Consider the following 26288-nt stretch of genomic DNA (forward strand, 5'->3'; position numbering starts at 1 on the left):
CGGCCTCAGTAAAACTATAGGATCGGAAGAATAAGTCAGTAGTTTGATTTTTTTTTTTTTTTTTTTCTGTAACTGGTTCCGATGGCGTTCACATCATTAAAACTAATACGAACGAATATGTGTAATGTGTCGAAAAGTGCACCGGTCGACTGATCAGAAGTGGACAATAAATGCCATCACCGTGAAGAACACATTCTCAACATTTATTTCGATTTTCATCTAATCGAATTAGGAACACTGCATGGCATGTTGTATTCTGACTGTCACAGGTCAAATGTTAGCTTTTAGAAATAAAGACATTTCTTTGCTTGTAGTCATCGGGATTAGTCCGTGACGATCGTCACATCTGTCACATCCATGACTAAAACTGCTTGTATAGATATAGCAAGATAGTCGACATGAGTTAGAGTTTATAGACACAATTTTTAGTCGGATTTGCAGATGCACGCCGTTTATATTTAAAACCACGAGTCCCACTGTCGACAGACACAGGTATCAGCGGGAGCTTTGATAATAATTACACAAAAATTTTAAAATGACTAGAAAAATGAAATACAATCATGAAAAACATAAGCTTAAGAAGAACTAACAGACTTGCACTATCACGTCGAATATAATTCAAGCCCCAGAAAAACTGAAAAAAAATATCATGAATCAGACAAGAAACGAGTAATGCATGTATACACCTTTTGAATGGGATGAAAAAGTCAAAGGGCGTGCAAGTTCGGTTCTTATCTTTGTGTTGGATTTTAGTTGTGCTCCACTACGCCCTGTGATTGGCTAACAAAACTTGCGTTACTTTCTCAACCAACGAAAGGTGAAACCCACACCAATCCCGGCTTGCCGGTTACCCGCGTTTTCCCGCGCTTAACTGCTTGTTATATGTATTTGCTTTGAATTTTGATTAGTCAGTTTCGCCATTTAAATCCGCTGTGTTTGGTTTACAGGTTCAGTAGAACTGCGACTTATCAATTAGGACTATAAGAATAACAAATTCAAGATAACGTACTGGAGGCTAATTTTCGCATTTTTGTCACATATCTACATGAATCATATTTGTTGAAATACTTGTTCAATTTTTATCATATTTTCACATGTAAAACGTTTATGTATGTAGTTTCTGCAAAAAACATTTTCAATATGAAAGAATGAAAGGAATTTGTGAAATTTGAGCTCTCAATGGGCGTGGTTGATATCTTCCCAATTCGTGTTTTTGAATGTAGCTTATAAAAGAGAATTCATTCCACTTATTTAAGCTTGGGCCATCTGACACATATCATTAAAATCTAAACTTTGGTAGGAGTACGTCACAGAAAAGTCAAATGGAAACGAATTACCACTAGGAATGTCATCAATGCACCCTTACGAAATAGGCAATGAGGCTATGAGTCTCGCATTCACAGCCATCTGACGTACTCGCACAAAAATTTTCTTTCACTAATGTAGTTTACGTCTGCCAAGTTTCTAGTCCATGCTATAAATCAATGAAGAGATATTGCACTGATCCAACTCCCACCTTTCTATCAACATGTATTTTTTTCTCAATATTGGGCTGGAATCGTCAAAAAATCAGCTCGAAAGCTTTCGTCGGCTTGGATTACGCCTGTAATAACAGTTTACAGCGGTAAATCATCAAAAACGGTCCTTTCTAGGCCCTTTCTTTCCTTTTACGGGGTGCTATTTTTCCCGCGAAACCAATCAGGAGAAGCGATTATAAACAATGACACCTCTGCATAGCAACGGCACCCGCAACAGAACCCCAACAGTGTTACGGCGTTGAATCAAACAGGCAAACACGTGTGATCGAAGAAGCTAGTTTAGAGAGGAAATATACGTTTAAAAAAAGGGAAAAGTATAAGTGATGCCGCCGAGAAAGTGGTTACACACTATGAAGGAGAAGTCTGAAAAGGCTAACAAAGCTTGTGGTTCAGGATCACAGTCGAGGATCGGGCTAGATTTTGATAAGTTGAAGGAAGCTGGCTGGAGAATCACGCATTTCTCTCCTGTTTTCTCCAGGCTTCGAGATCGCCGTTAGACTGCGAGCAGTCTCTGTCTTCTCCTAATTTTTGGAGCGCGCATCTAGCGCATGATAGATCTAACGAGCGGCAAAGCCGCATAATTTTACCGTCACTTTTCGTGCGTGATATGAGGGGGAAAAGTACGGTTGCTCGCATGCAGTCATAGATCGCTGTCGTTGGATTACGCTAGGCGACCCGTATCCGTTCGGCGTTCCAGCAAACCTGAAAGAAAAATATTGGAATAGCGTGTGCTGTTGGGTAGTTGGCTAGGTGGTGAAAATAAGAAATAGCGTTTATTCGTAAAATTATCGCGCCAAGAAGCGAATTGCGATATTACTACAAACAATATTAATCATGTAATAGACTGCTGAGATGTTCAAATTACTGGTTTTGAGGAAATTTCCGGCGTCAAAAGCGTCCATGTTTCCATTTCCTAAATTGTCACCACTGAGTTGATCGCAAAAGATGATGTCTTTAGCGAAGACAATAATTTTATTTCATCTATCTAGAGATCCAGAACGGTCTCATCTTTCACATAAAAGAGAGCACTATTGACAGATCTCTCAACATCATACTCTTTGGGGAATTGTACACGAAGACAACACAAGGATTTTCGCAGTAGGCAGTCCGTGTTTTTTTCCGCGAAAGACCCCGTAGAAACCAAACTTCTCTCGCTTATTACTCGTGAACGCTTCAGTCTTGATCTCTGAAATTTGGCGTACATGTCCCATTTTAAGTAATCTCCCATATGTTTAAAAAAGGTCATGATCCGAAAGATCCGATTTAGCCTCCAGTACCACCTTAAGCGGGCTGTTAGTAGTCAATAAGGGGATTCTTTGAGTGTGTTCTTATTTCGAAACAGCCTTCAAAAAATAAATAAATAAATAAACAAGCTGGTGTCAATTTGTGATTTGCCTACACCACATGTTAATTACTAGACGAAAATAGAAATTATATTTCATTGCATGCCGGTACCTGAAAAATGTGTTCTGAAGCTAAAATATTTACGTAGGAAAAATGGAATGAATCTGACATCAGATCTATAAAACAACATAACTATTTCTAATAAAACAGACGACAAAACAAATTATTTCTGGTCTGCTGCCAGCAAAAGGTCGAAGAGTGATGGTGATAAATTTTTGTGTGAACATTGGCTAATTGCAATCAGCTACCACACCGAATCTTCCAGTCAAGAAGAGTGAATAGGGTTCTGTTCGCCGCAAATGCATCATGGGGACCCTTACAGTTTTCTTCAGATCTTTTACTGTTTTCACATTAGTTTACCGTGCGGTGTTGCAAAGTTCGTTAGGTAGCGTGGCGTAGCAAGCTTTTCCGTGGGATTTCTGCGCTTTTCGTTTTTTCTTTAACAAGATCTCGTCAAGATTAGGTGTTCTGCGTCGAGCGCGTAAGGTTCTCCCCAAGCCAACTTGCCTAATGTTCTACAATACTATAGTTTTGCCATTATTTGATTACTGTCCGCCTGTCTGGGACAGTTGTGGGGCTGGAAGCAAAGATTACCTAGATAAGCTAAATGGACGTGCTGCATGCATTATTGAAGGTCGATCAGTCGGGGCCGAGGAATTAAAATCAACACTTGGTTGGCCCAACCTACAAGCGCGCAGAAATTATCACAAATGCCTTTTAGTCCATAAATGTCTTCACGGAATAGCGCCTTCGTACTTACTTTCAGAGTTTAGGCACGCGTATCTTTACCATGGCTATAACACCAGAAGCCGTGATTTGTTGCGCCCTCCCTTCGCAAAAACTGCTAAGTATCAGGGGAGCTTCAGAATAAACGGTGCTCGAACTTATAACACCATCCCGAGAACCATTAGACAGGTAGAGGCGTTCAGTAAATTTAAAACCAAACTAAAGTGCCATCTTAAGCAGTAACGCCCGCGGTACATGCTGCATTTTTAACTTAATTATTTGTCTAGTTTTTTTTTGTTTTGTTTTTTTTTTTTGTTTCAATGTTTTGTGTTTTGTCTTGTGCTGTGTCAGGGCTCTATTTAAAGTAGCTCTACTAAATTGGATGCCCCTGGATAAATATTGAATTAAATAAATAAATTTGCGCGAAGTTCTTCGAGTCTCCCCTCCCCACGTCCTCCCATTTTTCGGTCTCGTTGCAACGTTTGCGCGGTCAAAAAAGCGAAAAAGGAAAAATCCGCGAGAAAACGCCTGCTGCTGAGGTTGCGAAGAGCCAATTAGTACATTACGAAGACATATAAGGCTGGTTTCCATATGATCGCGGATCGCAGATCGCAGATCGCAATAAGGTCTGCGATCGTCTGCGATCATATGGAAACATACTTCTGCGATCGTCTGCGATCCTGCGATCATGATCGCAGACGATCGCAGACGATCGCAGAAGATAGAACATAAAGGCTGGTCTCCATATGATCGCGGATCGCAGATCGCAGATCGCAATAAGCGATCTGCGATCTGCGATCTGCGATCCGCGATCATATGGAAACCGGCCTATATAGTACGTGCAATCTAATTTCGAATTTCGTGCAACCCGGCGATGTTCAGAATCTGCGAAGCGAGACAGGTTTAAGTACAGTCCAATCAAAACAAAAATGTCTGAATCAAGCCATTTATTCCAAGGTTTTTCTGTAATTTTTTTTTTTTAATACTTCAAGTCTTCGAAGCCAGACTGTTACGGTCGGCAACTCCAGAGTAGCTCAAAACATCTACTTATACCGGTTTTGCACAAAACAATTTTTAGCTGTTATTAAATATGATTAAAGTGTATTTTATATTTTAAAACAACGAAAATCTGCTAGAAAATGAACTTTGAGGGAAAATGCAGCCATGCTTAGCTTGTGGTGTAACCTGCGTAACAAGCGTTTCCGTCTGTGCGTTTTCCGCTATTTGACCGCGCGGAAACTGGGACGAGAGCAAAAGAAAAAAACAAAAAACATTTCGCGCTCGTCCAAAATACGGAAATCGTCTTTTTAGTGTAGAAAACACCACAAAAAGGCTTGCTTCCCAGGCTACTTGAGTTGTTTCAGCGTCTTGTATGTACCGTTGGAATAATTATGAAACTTGTCGCGGGCTCGAAAATGTGTATTTATGGAAAGGAAGATTCAGTTATTTGCTTTGACTCATTTACAGAATGATATTAACATGCACTGATATAACTGATTGTCATAGTGACAGGAAAGTCTGAACAAGAACTGAAGCTGGCGGCTTATATGATGTTAGCCTGCGAGCAAGCTCTCTTGGGGGTGGGGGGCGGAAGGGGGAAAGAGGAGAGAGCTTGGGTTCTACTGCAAACTGGTACAGCTGTTTCGAAGCATCTAGTGGTGATCATGGATTTAGACAAGTTTTGCAAACCATGAACGATGTATTCAGAGATCGAAAAATGTTTGCCGGCTAAATTGATTGAATCGGTTGTAGCATGTTATTTGTCCAAGGAGAGACATAACAAAAACGTTATCATACGTCACAGCATGTATTATTTAGACATTATGTTAATACAAAATATTTTTAAAATGCTTTTTGTTCGTCAAATAGGTGAACACTGTTGCCATACAAAAAAGTTAAGAAATTGTCCGCCTCTTCCTGACAGACCTAAGACTTATCATTAAAGGTTCCCAAGTTTAGAGGTGGATAGCGTCATGTCGGTACAAAATGAATTATTAAATATCGAAAAAAAAAATAAAGAAAAAGAATGAGAGAAGCTACTTCTCGTGGCAGAAATACTACCAGTCATGTCAGCTATTGGCTCACTGAGACTGCGATGATGTAACAGCATCGGATAATGTTTTTATATCGATATTATTTTTATCGTGTTAAGAGCTGCGGGTAGTCATAAAGTATTAACAAATTATTAAAGTACAACACAACAACGATTTGGAGTGCGGTCTTAAAGAAATGAATTCTAATTTAATCTTAAAGCGATGCAGATTTATTAGGTTGCCATTAATCGCATGGAAGTAAACCATTGAATCTTGGGGTCGCAGACGTGCCTGTTTTCATGCTGGTTTTGGTGTATCCTTTTCGAATCCTTTGTTGTCTTGCTGTCGGCGAAACGATAAAGTTTTACGACATTTGTCGTAAAACACTCCATCACAGGCCCCCTCCTGGTACGAGATCGTGATGCGATAGAAACTCGTTTGTCCAATGGCTACTGATTGATTCCTTTCAGCCGGCAGGAACAGATAGGTGCGCGCGATCACAATCAATGCCTGCGCATCAGGGTGTTTTTCAAATTAAAAAAAAAATCCTCTAGTGCATTTTAAACTTTAAGCAATCATCAATTATGCAAAATTGAACAGCCATAGCTAGATCAATTTGCACAAAGATCCAGACATTTCAGCTTTAAGGTCGTTTTTGATGCAAGTCCACAAGTGTATGGCTGTTATAAGGTAAGGCAAGTTTTGTTGACGAATTCTACACAACAACTGCCACCTTCAATGAACCATCGCTTGTCATTAATAATTTTCATCAGTTTTTGGTGTACAATGATCATATAAGTCTAAAACTGATACGGACTGTAATTGTAACATCACGGCGACTTTAAAATTCATTTAAGTTGTAACCGCATGAAGAAGTCATGATTTTAAAATCCTTGAATTTTATTTAACCAACAACGATTTTCTTCATTAAATCCAGTAAAAACACTTTTTACTTTTCTGTTTTACCACATGTTCGGGCTTATCCATTCCCTGGTAATTTTCAGTCTTAGATCGTGAAAGCACTGCCGGAAAGCGAAAATGTACGCCATTCATATATAATTTACAAGTTTTTCAAATCGTGACAAATTATCACACTGATGTACCAAGCTATGTTATTGTCTTGAAGGGCAACTTTTCAGCTTGTTCGGTTGAAAATTCCAAAACTATATATGTTTGAAGCTCAAGCAACAACATTTTGATTCTTGGCAATGGCAATAAAATTGAATGGCCTTTGCATGCGTAATGGGAAGAAATTAATTTCTCAGTAAAGAACTTTCGCTTATGTATTTGTTATGATTTTTTTTGGAAATAAATCATGTTTTTTCTTCAATAAGAAGAAATGATAAATACAAACAACAAAAGGAAGAACCCAATTAATCTCACCTTAGATTCATCTCGATCATGTTAATCACCGTAAGTAATAACCTTGTCGAATAACATTGCCATAACTAAATCTTTTCGGTTATCACGTATTTTATGTTAACTCCACTGATTTTAACGAGGAAGAGCGAGTTCGAGGCCATCACCACCACCGTCACCACAAAAAACAAACAAACAAAAACATACCAAAAAGAAACCCCTCCCCCGCCCTTGAAAAAAATAACATCCTGTTGACGCCTAGAGAGCACCTTTTACATTAACTGTGAAAATAACCGCGCGCTGATTGGCTCGTGGGTATTGTCTATAAGGGCACAAGCAATAAAAAATGACTTCATATGTAATGCGCGCGCTTTCTCAACGGCAAATAAAGCCAATTCAGCGTGTACTTTTCCCATGTTATTGTAAAAACTAAGTCAACAGCAGTTATCCATGGTCTATATTCTAATGGACCATAAAATGACGTCACAAAATGTTAAAAACTTGGCAGTGAAAGCACACGCCTGCGGCTCGTTGTTCCACTTGAGTACTGAACATTTTTATGACGTCATTTTAGAAGAGTACAGACAAAGGCATAGAAAACGTTAAATGTATACGATAACAAACAAAGACAGTATGTTTTTTATTCCTGTGCCTTAGCAAAATGATTTAGATCGTGCTTTAATTTAAAGACAGAAACCCTTCAGAGCTCTATTTCGGTTGTCCGTTTAATATGTTATCAACTGAAAGATGTTTTCATCCAGCGAATACTACAAACTCAATCAATCAATCAATCAATCAATCATCAATCAATCAATCAATCGTTTATTTACCTACGTAACGTCTAATGAGCTAAAAACTCGTTCAGAATACCGTACGTGTTGAAAAAAATATATCATAATTTTGATTTTTGTGTTTGGGAATAGAACGCCAACCCAACATCGGTGCCCAATGATGCACGCCGACCGGCACAACAAGACTTTAGTTCTGCTCAGTTACAATAGGACATCTACTTGCCATGGAGAAGGTAAAAACTCATTTTAAGGATCGAGGCTGGAAAGGATTTTTAGCTGCGCCTGCGCGTAATCCACCCACTCCACAGCTATGGTACACAAGTCAGCTAAATGAATCAAAAGTTCTATTAAAAAAAAAAACAAAAAAAGACGTGTGCGCAGTATACCAGAAGTGGGCAAGTACACCGCTGCAGCGTAAAATCGTGCGCACCGGAAATAAAAGCCGCAGGAAACATTTGTTTTTATATCTTAATTTTGCGCGAAGACCTTTTTTTTAAGACCTATAATTCAGTTTGGCACACTAGGCCATAAACCAAACTTTGCCCCCTTCATTTCTGAAATTTATCTTGCAGTCAAGTTCATTATCTTGCCATCATGATCTTGTATTCCCACGTCAAATATCCTCATCGTCCCATTTGTTTTAACAGTATTGAAACTGCAGAGGAGTTGTGCAGAATCTGCTCCCTTCCTCCTGGCGCCCCCCTGGTCATCTATTTAATATAACTGTTCAAGTAATAACACTGCGTCAAATGGGCAAGTATCACACCATCGACCTATATTTAATTCATCTTTATTGTGTGATTTACTAGATGTCCTCATTGAAGAATGCAAGATTGACGTTGCCGTGGTGATAGTTGTGGTACTGGTGATCATGGCTTGGTTTATTGGATATATCTTTTTGCAGAAAATTGAAGAAAGGAAAGAAAAGAAGAAAAAGCCGAATAACCAGAGAAAGCAAACGTTTGGAGTGCTATGAAATTAGACTGATTTTAGCTTTTGGCTGGAACAATTAATTTTCTTAGATATTTGTTAGTGAACTCTCGCGGATCGAACATAGATCTCAACGAAGTACACCGTTACTTTGCTCTGTGAGATCTTTAGTTTTTTTATTAATTAGTACGTAAACCTAAAAGCAATAACGCTGCCTTATGAGTTGATGGAGAAAAAAAGAAAGAATTATATTTAAATGTAACAATTAATTATATGCAAACCGACATATTTCTCGGATTTCAAAAACTCCCAATTGTGCACAACGGTATAATAACATTGTTTGGAGTATTTCTTGTTGTAGATCATTTTTGTGCCAAGAATGGGTTTTATTACAGCCTTTTCACATGTAAGCTTTTTTCTTTTTCTTTTTTATGACAGTGTTTCTGCTATTAGGTGCATATGTACAATGTATACATTATGTCGTAGAGCGAAACGCTTTGTGCTCAATTATTCTTGTGTGAAGACAGGTTCAGTTTTAACTTAATTTATTTTTTAACTATAACTGAACCAGTCGAACCTGAATAAAACGATCTGCCGGAATCAAAAAGTCACCGTTTGCTATTTTCTGGAGTGATAATTAAAGCGTGCTAGTGTGCAACAAAAACGGAGGGCAATAGCCCATTTACGGTGGTGTTCTTAGTGAGCTGGCGTTTTAGTTTGTATCTGTTGATACGAACCTTGGGTAGTGCTTTTCATATGACAATGAAAACTAGTTAGCCGGCTTAGGGACAACACGATTTTCATATGAAAAGCAGTGAGGTTTGTATCAAAACAGACAACTCCAGCCTCGCTTCCATTTGAAGGCTAGGTCACTAAGCTGACACAACTGAAATAGCCTATTGATCAAGTGTTAAAAGTCTTAAGAGCTTGGATGCGTTTCTCGAAACGCCCGAAAACCAGTTTCAGGCATTAATTGTGCACTTCAGAAAAAATTGAATGCTAAAGCGTTGAAAACCTACAAGATTAAAGGACACATTGGGATAGTTTGTACGAAAAAGCACCTGACTAATAGACAGGAAACGGATTTGATACATCTTCTTGAGCTCAAAAATTGTTCGGAAGTTTTAAGAAACGGATTCCAGACTCTAAACTGCATTTAATAAAATAAGTTTCACCATTGTGAGCGCTCTCAACCTGAGAGCCCTGATTACATCAACGTACAAATATATGACTAAAATGTGAAAGAAATCCAAAGCCAAGTAATCCTAAAAGTAAAATACAAAACAATCAAACAAACGCTTATTATCGATGTGTTGGATTTAGAACTGCAAGAAACTGATCGTGTGCAAACTTCACTGGTATGGCATCGCTGACGAGGGTCAATATCTATACTGATTGAAGTAAATATAGTTCTCAGTTTGGACGTCGGAGGATTTCTGCTAATGTTTTCACAAGTATAAAGTGGTTAAAAGGGACCGATGATACAGTCATAATGAATAAATACATGCGCTTCTTTGTGAAAATGTCCGCTTTAACCTGGTAACCAAAGCACACTAAATGCACAAATTGCAAGTAAACTTGAGAAACTTCTCCAATCCATTCTCTCTACCGAATTTCTTTCTTTGGGCGGATCTGTGGACGTGGCGTCCTCACTAGATGGCGTACCTGTTTGTTGAACAGCTGAAATAAAAAGATGAAAATTCACTACACCATAATGGATATCTAGTTTGGTGTACGTGATTACTAGCTACTCGTCTGGGTTTTGCTAAACAGAGCGAAACGGACTACAAACATATAAATCTCGATAAAAGATTAACCGGAATCTTCTCGTTCTCAAAAAGACCGAGCCTAACCAATCTCACCTTCATTTGTCAGTCATTCATTAGAGCGTACATAAACAAATGAAAATAACATGTTTTTTGCACTACCATTGTCAGTAAAATCTGTCTGACTAACCTCTCATGATACTTAGTATTGTCTTTTTGCTATGGTGATTTTAGTTGTAATGAGATTTTAAAGCATATTCATCCTTTCAGAGGACAAAATGGGTGCCATCATTAAATGACTGAAAGACTAAGGGCTATATGTATTCTTTATTCCGAACATCTCGCTCAACTCAATGTATTTTTGATTCATTTGTTGTTAATGCATAATTTGGCCGTTTTCCTATGCCCAGGTTACTTAGCAGGCATTTTTGTTTTCGGCATTGGTTCTGGACATGGTTCAACGTCAGTGTCTTTACTAATTAAAGCTTAGTCCATACCGGTTTTTATGCTGTCCGTACTGACATCCTTTTCTGTGATAACCGTTGGCTCTTTAGTGGTAGAAGTTGTCTCCGTCCACGGACAATACGCCGAAGGAACTGACCCATCTAAAAGATAACAATAGACATTTCAACAGCAATTTACAGCTAATACCGGGTTTTACTGATTTCGTTGTATTTGTAGTGCCATGAAGTCGATTTGTGTAAAGTTAGTTAAATTTCCTGGGAGGAGGGTCTCCAATATGAAACTGACGGGGGTGATCGTCGGAAATTTTGACAAGAACCCCTTAAAGGTACCAGAATTCTGTTTTGTGGGCGCGGTCCGATCAATTTTTTTAGCTTTAAGAGGTAACCAAATCAGTTGACTAACATTTACTTCCTCTCATATTTTTCGGCTCGATAACCTAAAAGGTACCACCATACCCTAACGGAAATCGTTTTAGATTATAGCACCCTAAAGGCTACCAAAACACGAATTTTAATCGTCCCCTAAAAGGTACGACGATCACCCCGATCCCTTTTATATGGGAGCCCCCCTCCCCCTCGGGGGTAAATTCAGCTGAAATTCTCACTTTCCCTCTTCCCAAATGTTTGGGGCAAAAGCCAATCAGATGTAGTGCTATACCAACATACCCGGCATCTTCAAATATTCTCTCCAGGCATCATTTTGTTAGTCTATTTAAACCTTAATTTAAGTTAAGATAAAATTTTTCATTTCTGTTCATTTCTGTTTCTTAGTCACGGTATGGGTGACTAAACTACTCTATGGAACTGTAATTAGTCTACGCAGGTGTAAAAATTTGCTTTTGTTTTTGTGATAACGTGCATACAAGGTTCCTTCTTGGATTAATAAAACGGATAGAGAATCGAAGGAGTAGGTCGATATCAACGTATTAACCCTCCACGTTTTTTCGATTTCAATACGGTGACTAAACGTTTAAACTGACGAGCTTTAACAAACAATTATTGAGAAAACAAAAAAAAAAAACAAAATACCCCCAGTGAAGGCTGTGCTTTGACAAGCAATACCTACATGCATCAAAAGGTATGAAAGTGTATACAGCTTCGAATCCCTTCCTGGTTCCTTGACTGTCAGATTTAAACTTCACCACAACATCGTCGTTAAAGCTATTCTTCACCACCCAACCTCCTGATGCTATTCTTCCACATTTCTTCACGGAGAATCTGGCCTTGACGTGAGTAACCTTTTAAAGAAGGAAAAAGGCAGATTTCATCTTGTTTCTTAAGGAGATATTATAGTAACTGAGTAACAAAGCACCTATTTATCAGAGATAATCTGTAGGATAATCCCTGAAGCACATTCGTAATCAACAATTCCCCCATGGCTACACATATCTAACAGATATTCCAGAGATCAGCTGTCCACGGAGCAGAAAACTCTATGTATGTTCTGCCCCTCTTGAACACTGCCATAAGGTTTTAGACATCTTACGTCAAATTTGAAGAAGCCAAGGTACGCTAACTTCCCGGCTCAAAAGCGTGACCAGCGGATTCTTTATTACACGACTTCCGTTTGCGCATTAACACCAAAATCCCACGTTTTTTGGGATAAAAGAGTTCCATTATCCCAGAGTCTCTCCTGGCGACCGCCCGCTGACCAAAACGCCAGAGGACTCCGAGAACGAGACTGAGCTGACCGGCTGATATTATGTTATACCAGTTCAGTGTTTCCTATGAGGAAAGACTAATGACATATTAATGACAATTTTTTGCCGTTCCTTTCTTTCAAGGGATCCTCAGTTTCAGCTATTGATGTTGTTTCTGTGTGCAATTTTTGTTTTAAGTTTTTGAATCATCAAGTTTTCTGTATTAAAGTTTCCGCAGCCAAAACTGTTGTGGTTATCAAGTTTATTTTACATCCCGCAGCACTGACCTGTCCGACCTAATTTATACTGAACACCTCGTTGATTTTACTCTCATTTTCTGCCTCTCTCGCTCTTTCTACAAGAGAGGCAGAGGGCAACGTCCCCTGCCAAGTCACTCTCGTGAGTAGTGGTAAGAGCATACACGGTAAACTGACTGTTTACGATGCTGTCAGGGCCGTGCCTGCTAGGCTGGTAACCAGTGCCCGGTTGTTCGAAAGCAGATTAAGGCCAATCCCTGATTAAAAGTTAATCGAAGTTTTCATCTCGCTCGCTAAAAATGGTTTTAAAAGCTGATTTTTATCTTAAGGTACAGAAACGTTTATAAGAAAAGTGAAGGGCAAAAATCTTTGGGAAGAATCTTTATTGATAAACAATTAAACTCAAATCAAACTTAACGTTAATCCAGGATTAGCTTAATCGGGCTTTGAACAATTGGGTACAGGCCATCTAAGTTGCGGTCCCTGATCGTGCAGGAAAACTGAGTGGTCATTGCCGAATACGCTGAAATGTTTCTTCCCTGAGACTTCAAAATTAAGTCCTAAACAGCTATAAAATGTACCTCAACATAGTCACACGTGCAACTGTCTCCGCATTCTTCAACATCAAACTCCAGAAATGTTAAGTAAATCGTGTAACCTGAAGGAATTGATATATTCCAACTGCACTGTACATTGCCAGGGTAATTTAAAGGGAACCTGGGACTGGAAAACCATCCACTCATGTTTGTCATTTGCATCATCTGAGAGCAAGCTATGGAATATATGAACACATACAGTGAAAACCAAACTTTACGACAGCCAATCCCGCTATTGATAGACGACCACCCCATTATTACGGCCACTATCTTAGCCTGTGAACAGGCTCCCGTAGCCGGATAGGGCGAAGGAAACGGCGAAGGAAAAGGCCGCGAGCGAAGCGAGCCCAGTAAAGCTGGCAGAGGGGAGAGGCCGTCCCTTCCTCCCCTCCAGTCCCCTCTCGGCACAGTTTCCCCCCGGCTCGCTTCGCTCGCGGTGTTTTCTTTCGTTCTCCTCCCCTACCGTAGCCTGTTCACAGGCTACCACTATCTTCAGTCCGAACACCAACGTTTGTAGTCATTTACTTATCTAAAAGGCCTTTTAAAAGCCCGATAGGTCAACGGAGGTCGTACTAACGAGGCCTTACCGTAAAAGTTATAAAGGAACAAGAGAAATAAATGAATCGATAACAATTAAAACATACTGAAATAAACGCACGAAGTAGTGATTGTAGTAATGAAGTTATTTGTTGACTAAAAATCATTAAGTTTAAGACCAGTGATAAACATGAAAAAAGGAAAGGAGGGTGGGGGTGGGAATTTTCAGTGTAGTCATGTTACTCATAACTGCCGGATAGTTTAAAGTGTGCTTTGTATGAGAACTGAAACACTGAAGCTGGGATGAATTCAGGGACTTCTGCGCTGACAATGCTCCGAACACTAACTAATAACTAAGGAACCCCGCTGCATTTGAAACTTTAGAAGAATTAGCCAGCTACATGAAAGATCGCAAGGCGAGGCGGTTCCGCCAGATATCGTGCTCGTCTCAGCTTGTTCTCGGACCTCTGAAAGCAACGACGATGACATTAACAGACAACTAACCTCCGTGCAGGAATACGCTTCCATACTGAGCAATGAATCCCTTGGAGGAGTACTGCTCATCTGTTACCATAGTCAAAGAGATTCTGTTTTCCAGTGAAATGAATGGAATGATCCCAGTCATCGGGCAGATTTGCCTTGCTTTGAACACATCACTGATGCTTAAACTATCGCATCCACATGGCTGGGACGCTGGATTTGTGCAGATACCAAGACAAATGCGGTAAAATACGAGAATTAGTCGAGAATCTACTGGACCATTAATGTTCCATGAGCATTCCATGTCGTCAGGAACGTTGTTCGGGTAAAATGGACTTGTGAGTGTTCCTGACGTGCCGTTCGAAATGACATTTCTAGGACAAACTAAACATTAACACATCAATAGCAATAGATTTTTTTAAAAAATCACACCTTCTTGATAACCATGCCGTAGGCTTAATTAGAAAAAATTGAAAATCTCTTGCACTTTTAGTATTTCAAATATCTTCAGTGTACTGACAACATATACACGTTACATTTACTGTTACACTCTGTTTTTTTTATAAGAACGTCTAATTTTGGAGCTGAGGCTGAACGTTCTTATATTTTTTTGCGATTTGAGGCTGAAAAAGTTCTTAAGATGTTCTTAAATTACATGGTATACATTACACTACATGTATTTCAGTAAATCAATGCGGACGTGACCAGGAAACCTGTCAAAGTGCATTGCCTGTTGAGATATGGTATCAAGAAATGCTGATTATGACAAACTGAGATGTGTGTCACCATTGTTAATGTTAAACAAAACGTGCACTTAAGTATTTTGGTTAATTTACATTTGTTACCTTGATTTTATATACAGATTAAAAAAAAATAAAAACGTTCTTAATCGACTCTCAGCCTGAGGAACGTTCTTAATACGTTCTTAAAATTTTTTGTTAATCTCAGCCTCGACGTTCTTATAAAAAAGGTTCTTATAAAAAAAACCGAGTGTATTCCCTGCGTACAATAAAGCGTCACAAAGCATCACAATCTCAAGCGTTTGTAAAATGATAGACAGCAACTTTTCTGAATCGAATGACAGTCATAATTTCACTAACATGATTTTCTCCAATTTGAAAACCTCAAACTAAAGGTATCTGTACGTGTTTTAAAAGACTAGCATTACAGAAATAGGTCTCGCAAATTAGTTACAACTAGTTAATATTTGTTTTTCGTTAATTTTACCCGTGATTTCTTTACCTCCCCTAAATGCTATTTTTTCTGTCTTTGATTGTAATAACTGTAATAATATTAATTTAAACTTAAACAGTTGTAAGTCTGGCCCGTCTAGAATAGCTCTCCCTACCTGCAGGCCAGTCTCTCTTTGTTGCTAAATTTTTGAATTTTGAATAAACTTGAACTTGAAACTTGTGATGGTCAGAACGAAAACTAAAACAAATGAGTTGTGATTAGATTTTTCTCGAAGTGACTTACAAGATGGATTCAGCTGTTTCTTGAAGGAAGCTTCGAAGGAGTTACTTGCTTGGGTTGACTTGTATTCCAACCATAAATGTGTTCCATTGGAACGAAAAACTGAAGGTCCCGGGAACGAATTGCAAAGTTTTGCCACCAAAGTTCCGGAGCTGTTTGCACCATCTCGAATCTTCAACCATTAAAGAAAAAAATCATATTAAAAGAAGTTAGTGATAAGATCAGTGAACAGCGATTTGACGTTTCCGGCGTCATTTCCGTAAACGAAGGACACGTAAATGACCGAGCTCGTCACCAGTCTCCCATTTTGAGCATCCGATCGATTCCTGTTGGGACCCATTCTCATGACTGTGAATAATTACATCTTTCTCCAGATGTGAACAATTGGTAAAAGCTAAAGAAAAAAGTAATGCAAGTGACCTTAGGGGCATCTGCGCCGCAGCACTAAAAATGAAGAATCTACTTGTGCTTGTATTTGCGTTGAAGTCTCAGCGGTATATAATTCACAAACCAGAAAGCCGCACTGGATAGCAATTTAGCAGCTGGATAAGAGATAATGACCCACTTTTTGAACAAACGCGGCCAGATTTATATCACAGCTAACCGTATTTTTTAAACTTGGAGGCTCTGATCATGAGATGAAGTCATTACCTGTATGTAGTCTTTATAACAGTTTGTATTTCCACTGGAGTCCACATTTTTCTGTGATATGGTGAGCTTTACCGTGTAGTTTTCTGATACTTCCATTACCCAGGAGCAGGTCAACGCACCACTGGCTCTGAAGGCTCGATTACCATCATAAGGCAACAGAGCATTGTTTGAACAATCTAAAAAAACCAATAGTTAACAATTATTCGCCGAAGGCGAAGTAAATATTGGTGAATATTCGTCTCGGGGAATATTCACCAATATTTACTGAGCCTGAGGCGAATAATTGTTTTAGTATAATTACTCAGGTGATTATCAGAGAAAAACAAGTACCGTCCGAAAAATGTCAATTTTGTTTCTTTGTTTGTTTGTTTGTTTGTTTGTTTCAAATCGTCACGCATCCATGAACAGAGACGCGCAGTCTGCCGTTTTCATGCTCAATCGAAATCGATAAACTGTTAAGTCATCGAGATCGACAACATGCAATTTACAAGGGTTTTTTATTACAATAAGCAAAATTTTCATCTCTTGCCTTCGAAAAGTATCACCTCGGACTTAGCTGCATCTTTAGTGCCTTTCGGAATTGCATTTTCTTTCATCCTATTTACTTCTTTTTCAGAAATGTCAACAAATAGCTAAGCGGCCATTTTGAAAGTTAGTGCTCCCGCTATAATCACCTCGCGCGAGGTGATTATAGCAGGATATGACGCAATCCTCGACCAATCAGATCAACAGAATCTCTATAATCATTTGAGTAATTATACGAATAACGAATATATGTGTCACCTTAATAGTAAACAATTACTACAGTCGAACCTCCCTTAAGGGAACACCCAAAATGCCAAGATTTAGTGGTCGCTTACGAGAGGTGGTCGCCTACAAGAGTCTAACCAGAGGGGGTCTCTTCTAGGAACAGCTCTGACACATCTAATTATTCAGTCGAAGAGAATTTATTGCATACATTTTTCTAGTTCCAATACGAGCAGTGCTAGGTTGTCACTAAAAGTTCCTCGTAAATTCTGAGTCGCGTCAGAACATACAGCCAACATGGAGATCAGATCATGCGTCAAATGGTCGCTTACAAGAGACTAAAAACAATGAAAATTATAATGCCGTCACCTGAAAAAGTGGTCGCGGTCTCTTACGAGAGGTGGTCGTCTACGAGAGGTTCCAAGTATAGGGCTTTGACTGGGCGGGAGGTGGTCGCTTACGAGAGGTGGTCGCACATGGAGGTTCGACTGTAGTATCACGTTGGTAAATAAATAACCATTATCTTTATAAATATTTTATTTTAAGACGTGTTTCGATGGGTGCTCTGTTATCGTCAGTTACAACATAATCAGTAAAACTACTGGTTCTGAATTTATAATTATCAATGATATAATCATGCTTCATCCCTCCACCCCACCCCCCTCCCCCCCTGCGCCACGCCCCACTGAACGTGTGTATGGTGTCGATGGCTAAACCAGCGGCCAATTTAAGGCGGCAGTTGCCGGAATATAAAAGTGATCCAGATATATACTTACCAAAAGTTAACAAGCACTGTATCTTTATAGCAACAACCAGAAATGCTATTTCACCAAAATAAAATAAAATAAATAGAACAAAGTACTGAAGGCGTGGTTACACGAAGTTCCGCAATACTCCAACAACAGCAAAGACAGAGTAAGTTCAGAAGAATTTCTACAAATCAAACTGATCTGATACTCACCGAGAAGCCAAGACATGGCTCTAAGATACAGTCGAGGTGAGTGATCCACCGCCTAAAAATATTAATAACACACTGAATTACATTGTGCAGTACTGACATACAAATGTATGAAAGACAATGGAAAAATTCATAAATTGCTTTTCTAATATGTTGGCCCCTTTTTGAGCTTTTTGTCCGAACATGCTCAGTCAAGTACTCGGAAACCCAAACAGGTGAAACGTTGTTAAAACGCATTTATTCCTCAGTGCAGTCGAGAGACTATGTGCTCTCTCCTTAAGTCCGTTTCGTTTCAACTAATTTCGCCAAATGGTGAGAATGTTGAACAAGAAGGATTTTAAAAACCATATACCGTGAATAATTTATTATGCAAATTCAGTCGCCTTATAAAGTGTCGTGACATTACGAGCGATCGGCTTAAAGTCAAGTTGACAATTGAAAGTTAACACATTATGCCATGGCTTACAATTTACTAGTTTAACATTTTATTTAATTTTTCGTTTTCCGAAAGAAAATTGAAAAGGTGATCTAGATTTCACCGTTTAAATTTGTCAAAGGACAATTTTGTTGAAGCAGAACACGCCGGCAGTGAGTACTCGATTATTGCCTATTCACTAAAAGTATATTGTGAGTAAGGAAAGCACGAAAAACCACTGAATGTCGACATTTTTAAACAGTACTGAGGCTTTGACGGAGATCAGGCACGCGGATATTTCCATTTCAATCATGTGCATCATGTTCTACGTATCCTAATTATAATTTTATCTTCCACTCAACAAACGGTCGAATGGAAATATATGAACGTTTAAAAACATTATTCGGCAAAGAACTGACATTCACCTTCAGCACACGTATGATAATATGCCTTTGTATGGCCGTTTGAGGCGCGTAAATTTAATTATACCGCCGGTGTATATGCATGAACCGTACGTACCTCAGCTCAGATCCATTGCAGTAAGAACTGGAGATTATTGATTGCGTAGCTGATCGATGGCGTGTAAACAATGAGTTGCGTGACTCTCCCCTGCCCTTACAGTTGAATAGTCACAACGCTTTATATCAAGTAAAGATGCAAGGATTGTTGTCATGTGAGTTATTCCCCTTTAATACACAACCTGAGAGAGGGTAACATAAGCTATGGACGTCAAAAGCCACAGGAATAGAGGCCTACCATATTTGTGATATTTCTGGCAGACGCGGTGCATTTAGCTTTAACTCATAGTGCATCGCACCGTTATTTGCAATGTATAAGAATAAATACCTGACTATTGGAAAAAGCCAGTCATCATAAAATTTCTCAGTACGTACTAAATCCACCGATATTGTACTCGCGTTGCATCTGGTCATAGGAACTGACGAAGAACAACATTTTTCATTATTTCCAAACGTTACCTTCAGTTGGTCAATATGCGAAATGAAAAACAAGGATCCAGGTATATAGCAAGGAAGTTACGAATGGATTGGAAGAGCCGGAGAGTGGATATGGCCGCTTTGATTGACGTGGATCGAGTGTTTATATTCATTTAGAGAAACAAAATCAGTGTTTCTATGTGAAGCAGATTTCATAACTTAGGAAAAGTTGATTGTGCCACTGATCAACTATATGAAGAGAACCACCTGAATGACAAGGGTTACAAATAGAAAATGGGAGCATTTTTTAATCTGATGAAGAGCGAAGGGCGGGGAAAACTCTTCATCATCTCAAAGCTACAAATTAGGCTCATCAAATACTGTTAATCACTTTAATAAATTTAAAAACTTGAGATCAAGACAGAGAAATGTTTCTAAACTTTTTAATTCCTTGCGGCCAATTTCATTGATCAGTTCGAGTTCACTGCTTGCACGGACAAGATGAAGTACTGTTACTTGTCCCCTGGTGCCAAAGTGGCGCATAGGGCCTCCACATGGGCTTTCCAGCGATTCCTGTCTTGCGCTGCAGTGCGCACCTCACTCCAGGACTGCCACCCTGCTTTGGACCTCTCTTTTTCTACCGTGCGCCGCCAAGTTGTTTTTGCCCGGCCTCTCTTTCTCCTTCCCTCTGGGGTCCATGTTAGGGCTGTAACACAGTCATTGTCAGGTTGTTGTCTCAGGATGTGTCCAATGAATCTCCATCTCCTTCTTCTTACCTCTTCACTCAACTTCTCCACGTTAGCCCTTTCCAGTAGCTCTCTATTACTGATCTTATCTTGCCATTTAATCTTCATTACCCTTCTCAGGCATCGGTTCTGAAACACATCGATTTTCTTGGCATCACTTTCGTTCATTTTCCATGTTTCGCAACCATACATGAGAACTGGTTTGACCAATGCTTTGTATAGCCCGATCTTCGTCCTCCTCGACAGACTGCTGGAGCTCCATACTCGGTTTAGCTTCACAAACGCTCCTCTCGCTTTCCCTAGCCTTGCCTTGATGTCCTCTTCGCCACCCCCTTGTTTACATACTGTGGCGCCCAGGTAAGCAAACTTCTCTACATCTTCCAACGCCACACCGTTCACTGTGATGGCTTCGTTATTCCTCGCATTTACTCTCATGACTTTGCACTTCCCGACATTTACCCGAAGGCCTGCCTGCATTCTCTACCAGCCTGTTTGTTTTCAACTGCACGTGTCTTTGCGTTGAGGAAATTAAAGCATCGTCCGCGAAGTCAAGGTCCTCAAGTTTTGATGTAAATTTCCACCTCAGTCCGGTTCCCTCCTCCTTCACAGTATGCCTCATTACCCAGTCTATAATAAGCAGAAAAAGAAAGCCAGACATTGTACATCCCTGTTTGACACCAGTCGTTAGCTCGAACCATTCTGAGGTTGCCTCTTCCTCGACAACAGCACATTCAAAGCCATCGTACATCGCTTTAACTATGTTGATGATCTTCTGTGGGATACCATACTGGCTCATTATCGTCCATAAGCCATTTCTGTGCACTGAGTCAAACGCCTTCTCGAAATCCACGAAATTGATATAGAGAGTTGCCTGCCATTCATTCACTTGCTCTAGTATATTGCGTAAGATGAAAATTTGCTCCGTCGTCCCTGTACCAGATCTAAATCCAGCCTGTTCCTTACGGAGCCTGTGGTCAATCCCTATGCGAATGCGCTCGATTATAATTCTTCCCAATATCTTGCTTGCAACTGGTAGGAGAGTCACTCCCCGCCAGTTCTTACACTCCCTTAAGTTCCCTTTCTTCGGTATCTTAATAATGAGTCCCCTCTTCCATTTAAGTGGGACCTTTTCCAGGCTCCAAATCGTGTCTATAAGTTCTTTCACTCTCTCAGTTGTAAATTCAAGGTCTGCCTTCAGTAATTCTGCTGTTATCATATCTTCGCCAGAGGCTTTACCGTTCTTAAGAGTCTTTATTGCCCTTCTTATCTCAGCTTTGCTCACAGGTCCCGTGTGTATGTCAGCTGTGTCCTGCTGTTCGTTGACGTCTTCATTGATCGGGTCGGCTGGCTCTTCTCTATTAAGTATCTCCATAAAATGCTCTTTCCACCGCTTACTTCTATCTTCATTGCTGGTCAAGGCATTACCATTTCTGTCGTTGACTACTGTGCTCTGCCTTGGTTTATCATTGCAGATCATTTTAGTTAAGCTGTAGAGAGGCTTCATGTTTTGCATACTTGCTGCTTCTTCGGCTTCTTTTGCTATCCCTTCTGACCAATTCCTCTTGTCCCTGCGTATTTGCCTTTTCACTTCTCGGTCTTTGGCTTTGTATTCTACTCGCCTCTTTTCTTTCAGTCTCTCGGAATTGGTTCCATCAAGTTTTAGTTTTATCTCTTTCCTCTGCTCAATCAGGTCCCACGCTTCTTTACTGATCCATGGCTTAACTTTCTTTGCCTTATATCCTAGGACTTTCTTTGCTGTCATATTGTAAGTCTTTTCAAGGATGTCGTTTGCCTTCTCCAGCACGGCTTCTGGCTGATCTATTTCGTCATCTTCCTGCTCCTCCCTCTGCAATATCTCAAACCTGTTCCTTAATTCCAAACGAAACTGCCTCCTACACTCGCCGCTCTCCAGCTTCTGAGTATCATATCTCGTCCTTCTAATTCCACGTCTTTTAGGAGCTGCCGATAGCTTTAGCCTCAATTTGGTACAAATCAGGTGGTGATCACTGGCGATATCAGCTGATCTTATGGCTCTTGTGTCCAGCACAGATGTTCTAAATTTCCTGTTGATTAACACATGGTCAATCTGATTGCAGGTGCGCCTATCAGGGGATATCCATGTTTGTTTATGGATCTCCTTATGTGGAAATACCGTACCTGAGATCACCAGGTCATTCATGCCGCAAAAATCGCATAGTTTCTCGCCATTGTCGTTCCTGATTCCGACTCCATGCTTACCCGTTACTCGTTCATATCCTTCTACATCGCTTCCAACCTTTGCGTTCAAATCACCAGTGATAACCAGCAAGTCGTGTTTCGGTGTTTTGTCCACTATTGCCTGGAGCTTCTCATAAAAATGATCTTTCGCCTCTTCGTCAGTGTCAATGGTGGGGGCATATACATGGATCTATGTTAACTTGACATGCCTAGAATGGAATCTGGCTCGGATTATTCGCTCATCGACAGGTGCCCAGTCGGTCAATGCTTCCGCCGCATCTTTGATCAGCATGATGGCCACGCCGTGTTGGTGAACTTCGTCGTCCCTGCCAGAGTACAGTAATGTCTCACCTGTACTTAGAATGAACTTCCCCGATCCACACCATCGGCTTTCACTTATACCCATTATCTGCAACTTAGCCTCTCTCATTGCTTTCGCCGCTTGGGCTGTCCTCCCTTGTGCATACAAGGTTCTCACGTTCCAGTTTCCTATCCTCAACTGTGTTTTTGGGTGCACTATTGGCGTCCTCGGTTCCAGGGCTTCCATGTGGCTTTCACTCTGGAACGTCATGTTGTGTGCCACTCGGCCCCCAAGATTCGGTAGATTGCCTCTTATGTGTAAGGTTTCTGTAATCATTCACTTTTTACGAGGTTAGGTGATTAGCCTAACGCCCAACCCCCAACCTGGGGGGCCAGGGGCTGTACTTTGTCAGGTCTCTGTCCCTCGACCAATCCGGTACGGTTGCACCCGCCAGGGACTGAGTCCCCACCGGCACAGCTCTTGGGGTCACTGAGACACACAAGCTCCACCACCGCGACAAGGTGACAGGCCCAGGGTGGAGAAGATGAAGTACACTGCTATCGTATCACTCGTTTTTATTTCAGCCGCCATCGCCATGGCCAGGATTCCATTCAAAAAGTATCATAGAGGTCAGTACAGCAAATTTCCCGTAAGCTTTGACCATCCAGTTTCTTCTCCATTTACCATCCTTATGGTTTCAAAATTTTCGGTTGGTCGGCAGGGCTAATTAAATTCCTGAAGAAAATGTAAAAAAACTACAGGAACAAAAGCACTGGAAAAAAATTAAAACAAAGGGAGAGCGACAGTCGTATCAAAAAATTCGGATGCGAAACAAACCAATGTCATCTGGAAAGACAACTGAGGCCGTAGAAGCGAAATCAGGATTTCAAAACGAAGGGTGTCTTGGTTCGTAAAAGCATCCGTTATAACACTGGATTGGGTTCCCTCGTATCGCATGTTACTTGCTTTTTAATTTATGGGCCAAACGTGCAGCAGTTAAAGGACCATAAACCAAGAAAAACCGAGAATGGCCTTTTCGTAATTGTAAAACTAACAACTATAGGCTAACAAAATATCACAGCATTTATGAAAGTAGGAAAATAACACTTGCCCAAAATAACCAGTAACCATTTACCAAAATATTGTTTTTAGAAAGACGTTCGAGGTGACCTACAACATTTGCAACGACTTACATGGTTCCCCTGTTCATGGTTTTAATTAACAATACAGTTGGCGCACAACCTTTCCAATTCAAAAGTTAATTTAAACTTCAAGCATAGACACTTGGGAACGCCAAATCAACTGATTAGTTTTCTTGGTGATCAGCGCTTTTTTTAATCATCAAGGTCTTTTCCCACTTTTGACTGACTTAATTGTGGATGGGGAAAATTTAAATAGCATACATTTTCGTTCGATTGATACCGGCACTGGCGCTCATTTTTGGTTAGACATTTTTTGTTACTTTTTTAGATGAAGCGAAAATGGAAGACGCTCTCCCCTTTATTTCCAAAGATGCGGGTTAGGAGATCTAGTTTGTCACAAAAAAATCTATAATTATAAGTATATGACTTCCATTCCGTGCATATTTATTTGCAGGAGCTACCCTTAATTACGCTGTTTGACAGCCATATTATTACTTAACGTTCTGTTACAGGAAGTAATAATTTCTTCCTGCAATTTGCAAATCAATACTTACAGCACCATTGTGAAACAAGCTGTTGTCAAACGCTGTAATTTTTCGATACGAGATAAGGTGCGAGCACCGGGGGGAGGGGGGTGGGTGGGGGCGTTGCGGCGTTGTGAGGTTGCAAAATTTAAAACGCACATACAGAGCAATTGTTTTTGCTCATTAAACCTATTGTTTTGAGGCATTGTCGTTGCTGTCGCCGTAAATTCCCTGACATCACTGTACTTCTTAGGGGTTGAGACTGATATAATTCTCAGAACCTTTACTTTGCTTCTACTTCTATTACAAATGCATTTCTGTGCGCTTCATTTAATTTAGTTATTGCTGCCCGCACCAGGCAGCCACCCTAATTTTGTCCTGAGACTCGATTTTGAGATTTCTGCTTGGAGGTAAGATGTTTGTTAGCAGTACCCAGGCCCTTCTCCTTTAAATTGTTTGATTGGTCTGATTGGTTAGAACGATAACTTGAGCCTTTTTCGGTGTAACAATACTCCGAGATTTTAAACAATCCAGAAAGAATGACTCACTATTCTCGTAAAACAATCTTTTAGCTTCATTTTTAGAGTAAATTTTTTGCGATAAGTAAGCTTTGTAGCAGAGATATGAATTTTCAACGAGAAGTATTTTTTGCGCATCGTCGCTCTTGTAAACATGACTCGCAGCCGCAAAATCTAGCTGTTTCACCCTAGATTAGCAGTGCTTCAATTTCTTTAAAGGAAAATCAAAATACAAGTCAAGCACTCTAGTATTTTAACTCTCTTTTGTCCAAAGAATTGTCGTGTTTTAGCCGAAAAAAAAAAAACGCGTAATACGAAAAATGAGTTCTTGAGTAAGACATGGTGGCGCGAATTTAGTGATTTTTCGGCGGCCTCTAAGCCGTAAAAACGAATTAGCACAAGAATATATTTCGGTGTTTAAGGGGCGTGGAAAATAAAACAGCTCTTTAATAGTTAACACTTTAAGCAGAAATATGATTTGTGGAAATGGAATAATAAATTGTGTTGTACTGGCTAGAAGACATTTTACATATGTAACAATGAAGTGCATGATTAGGGCAATGGGTCGAGAGGAACTCTACAATCACTTACCGAGTTCGATTCTCAGTATTGGAGAGCTATTCATTATTTTTCGCCCTTTAAAATAGAAATAATAGTATTTCACTGAAAATATGACTCTTGCATTCACTGGAGACCCGCGTCAACTGTAAAGCCGAAAAAACGAAATTCTGTTGCTCGTAAATGGAGTTTCATCTTTGAATAGGAAAATAATAACGAGTGAATCCCTCCTTTTACTGACAGTATCTGATAGAAATCAAGTAACTACCGTAAAAGAGCAAAAGATTATGGACGTCTGAATGTATGGGCAATATTGCATACCTTGCAGGAATAGTCCAATTATTTCGCGTGGTTCTGTTTTTCATCGGCAAATCTCTAACAGCCTTATGGCAATTAGAACTCTACATATTTCATTAAAAATAACGGGAACAACGTCCCGGCTTCCAACAGTATGCACCTCATTAACTAGCTACAAGAAGTCAAAACCTTTCTTATACAATTCACTTGAGGCTTTTACATGTGGTAGCAATTCACTTCCAATCTGGAACCTCTACTTTTTTATTTGTTTGTTTGTTTATTTGT

General features: G+C 39.9%; 5 protein-coding genes across 5 annotated transcripts; 1 reads left to right on the top strand and 4 right to left on the bottom strand.

Moving 5' to 3' along the window:
* The first annotated feature begins 6311 nt into the window (after positions 1 to 6311).
* Positions 6312 to 9129, top strand: LOC146462025 (uncharacterized). The gene is made up of 3 exons (XM_085086165.1): positions 6312 to 6391; positions 7984 to 8084; positions 8661 to 9129. The coding sequence occupies exons 1-3, from the start codon at positions 6360 to 6362 to the stop codon at positions 8825 to 8827; spliced, it is 300 nt and encodes a 99-aa protein (XP_084942291.1). The 5' UTR covers positions 6312 to 6359; the 3' UTR covers positions 8828 to 9129.
* Positions 9130 to 9924: 795 nt separating this feature from the next.
* Positions 9925 to 19362, bottom strand: LOC146462026 (CUB domain-containing protein 2-like). The gene is made up of 10 exons (XM_085086134.1): positions 19285 to 19362; positions 18354 to 18405; positions 18169 to 18213; positions 16646 to 16821; positions 15998 to 16166; positions 14546 to 14905; positions 13490 to 13680; positions 12078 to 12249; positions 11045 to 11152; positions 9925 to 10461 (listed from the first exon to the last, which is right to left on the bottom strand). The coding sequence occupies exons 2-10, from the start codon at positions 18367 to 18369 to the stop codon at positions 10313 to 10315; spliced, it is 1386 nt and encodes a 461-aa protein (XP_084942260.1). The 5' UTR covers positions 18370 to 18405; positions 19285 to 19362; the 3' UTR covers positions 9925 to 10312.
* An 850-nt stretch (positions 19363 to 20212) lies between these two features.
* LOC146462027 (uncharacterized) lies at positions 20213 to 20923 on the bottom strand. Its single transcript, XM_085086199.1, has one exon. The coding sequence runs from the start codon at positions 20921 to 20923 to the stop codon at positions 20213 to 20215; it is 711 nt and encodes a 236-aa protein (XP_084942325.1).
* An 80-nt stretch (positions 20924 to 21003) lies between these two features.
* LOC146462028 (uncharacterized) lies at positions 21004 to 22625 on the bottom strand. Its single transcript, XM_085086200.1, has 2 exons — positions 21193 to 22625; positions 21004 to 21073 (listed from the first exon to the last, which is right to left on the bottom strand). Exons 1-2 carry the CDS (start codon positions 22623 to 22625, stop codon positions 21004 to 21006), a joined length of 1503 nt encoding a protein of 500 aa, XP_084942326.1.
* A 228-nt stretch (positions 22626 to 22853) lies between these two features.
* Positions 22854 to 23234, bottom strand: LOC146462029 (protein CFDP2-like). Its single transcript, XM_085086201.1, has one exon. The coding sequence runs from the start codon at positions 23232 to 23234 to the stop codon at positions 22854 to 22856; it is 381 nt and encodes a 126-aa protein (XP_084942327.1).
* Between the last annotated feature and the right edge of the window lie 3054 nt (positions 23235 to 26288).

The sequence above is a fragment of the Pavona decussata genome, unplaced genomic scaffold (genome assembly GCF_977016875.1).
Source record: "Pavona decussata unplaced genomic scaffold, jaPavDecu1.1 SCAFFOLD_192, whole genome shotgun sequence".
In the NCBI taxonomy this organism is placed as follows: Eukaryota; Metazoa; Cnidaria; class Anthozoa; order Scleractinia; family Agariciidae; genus Pavona; species Pavona decussata.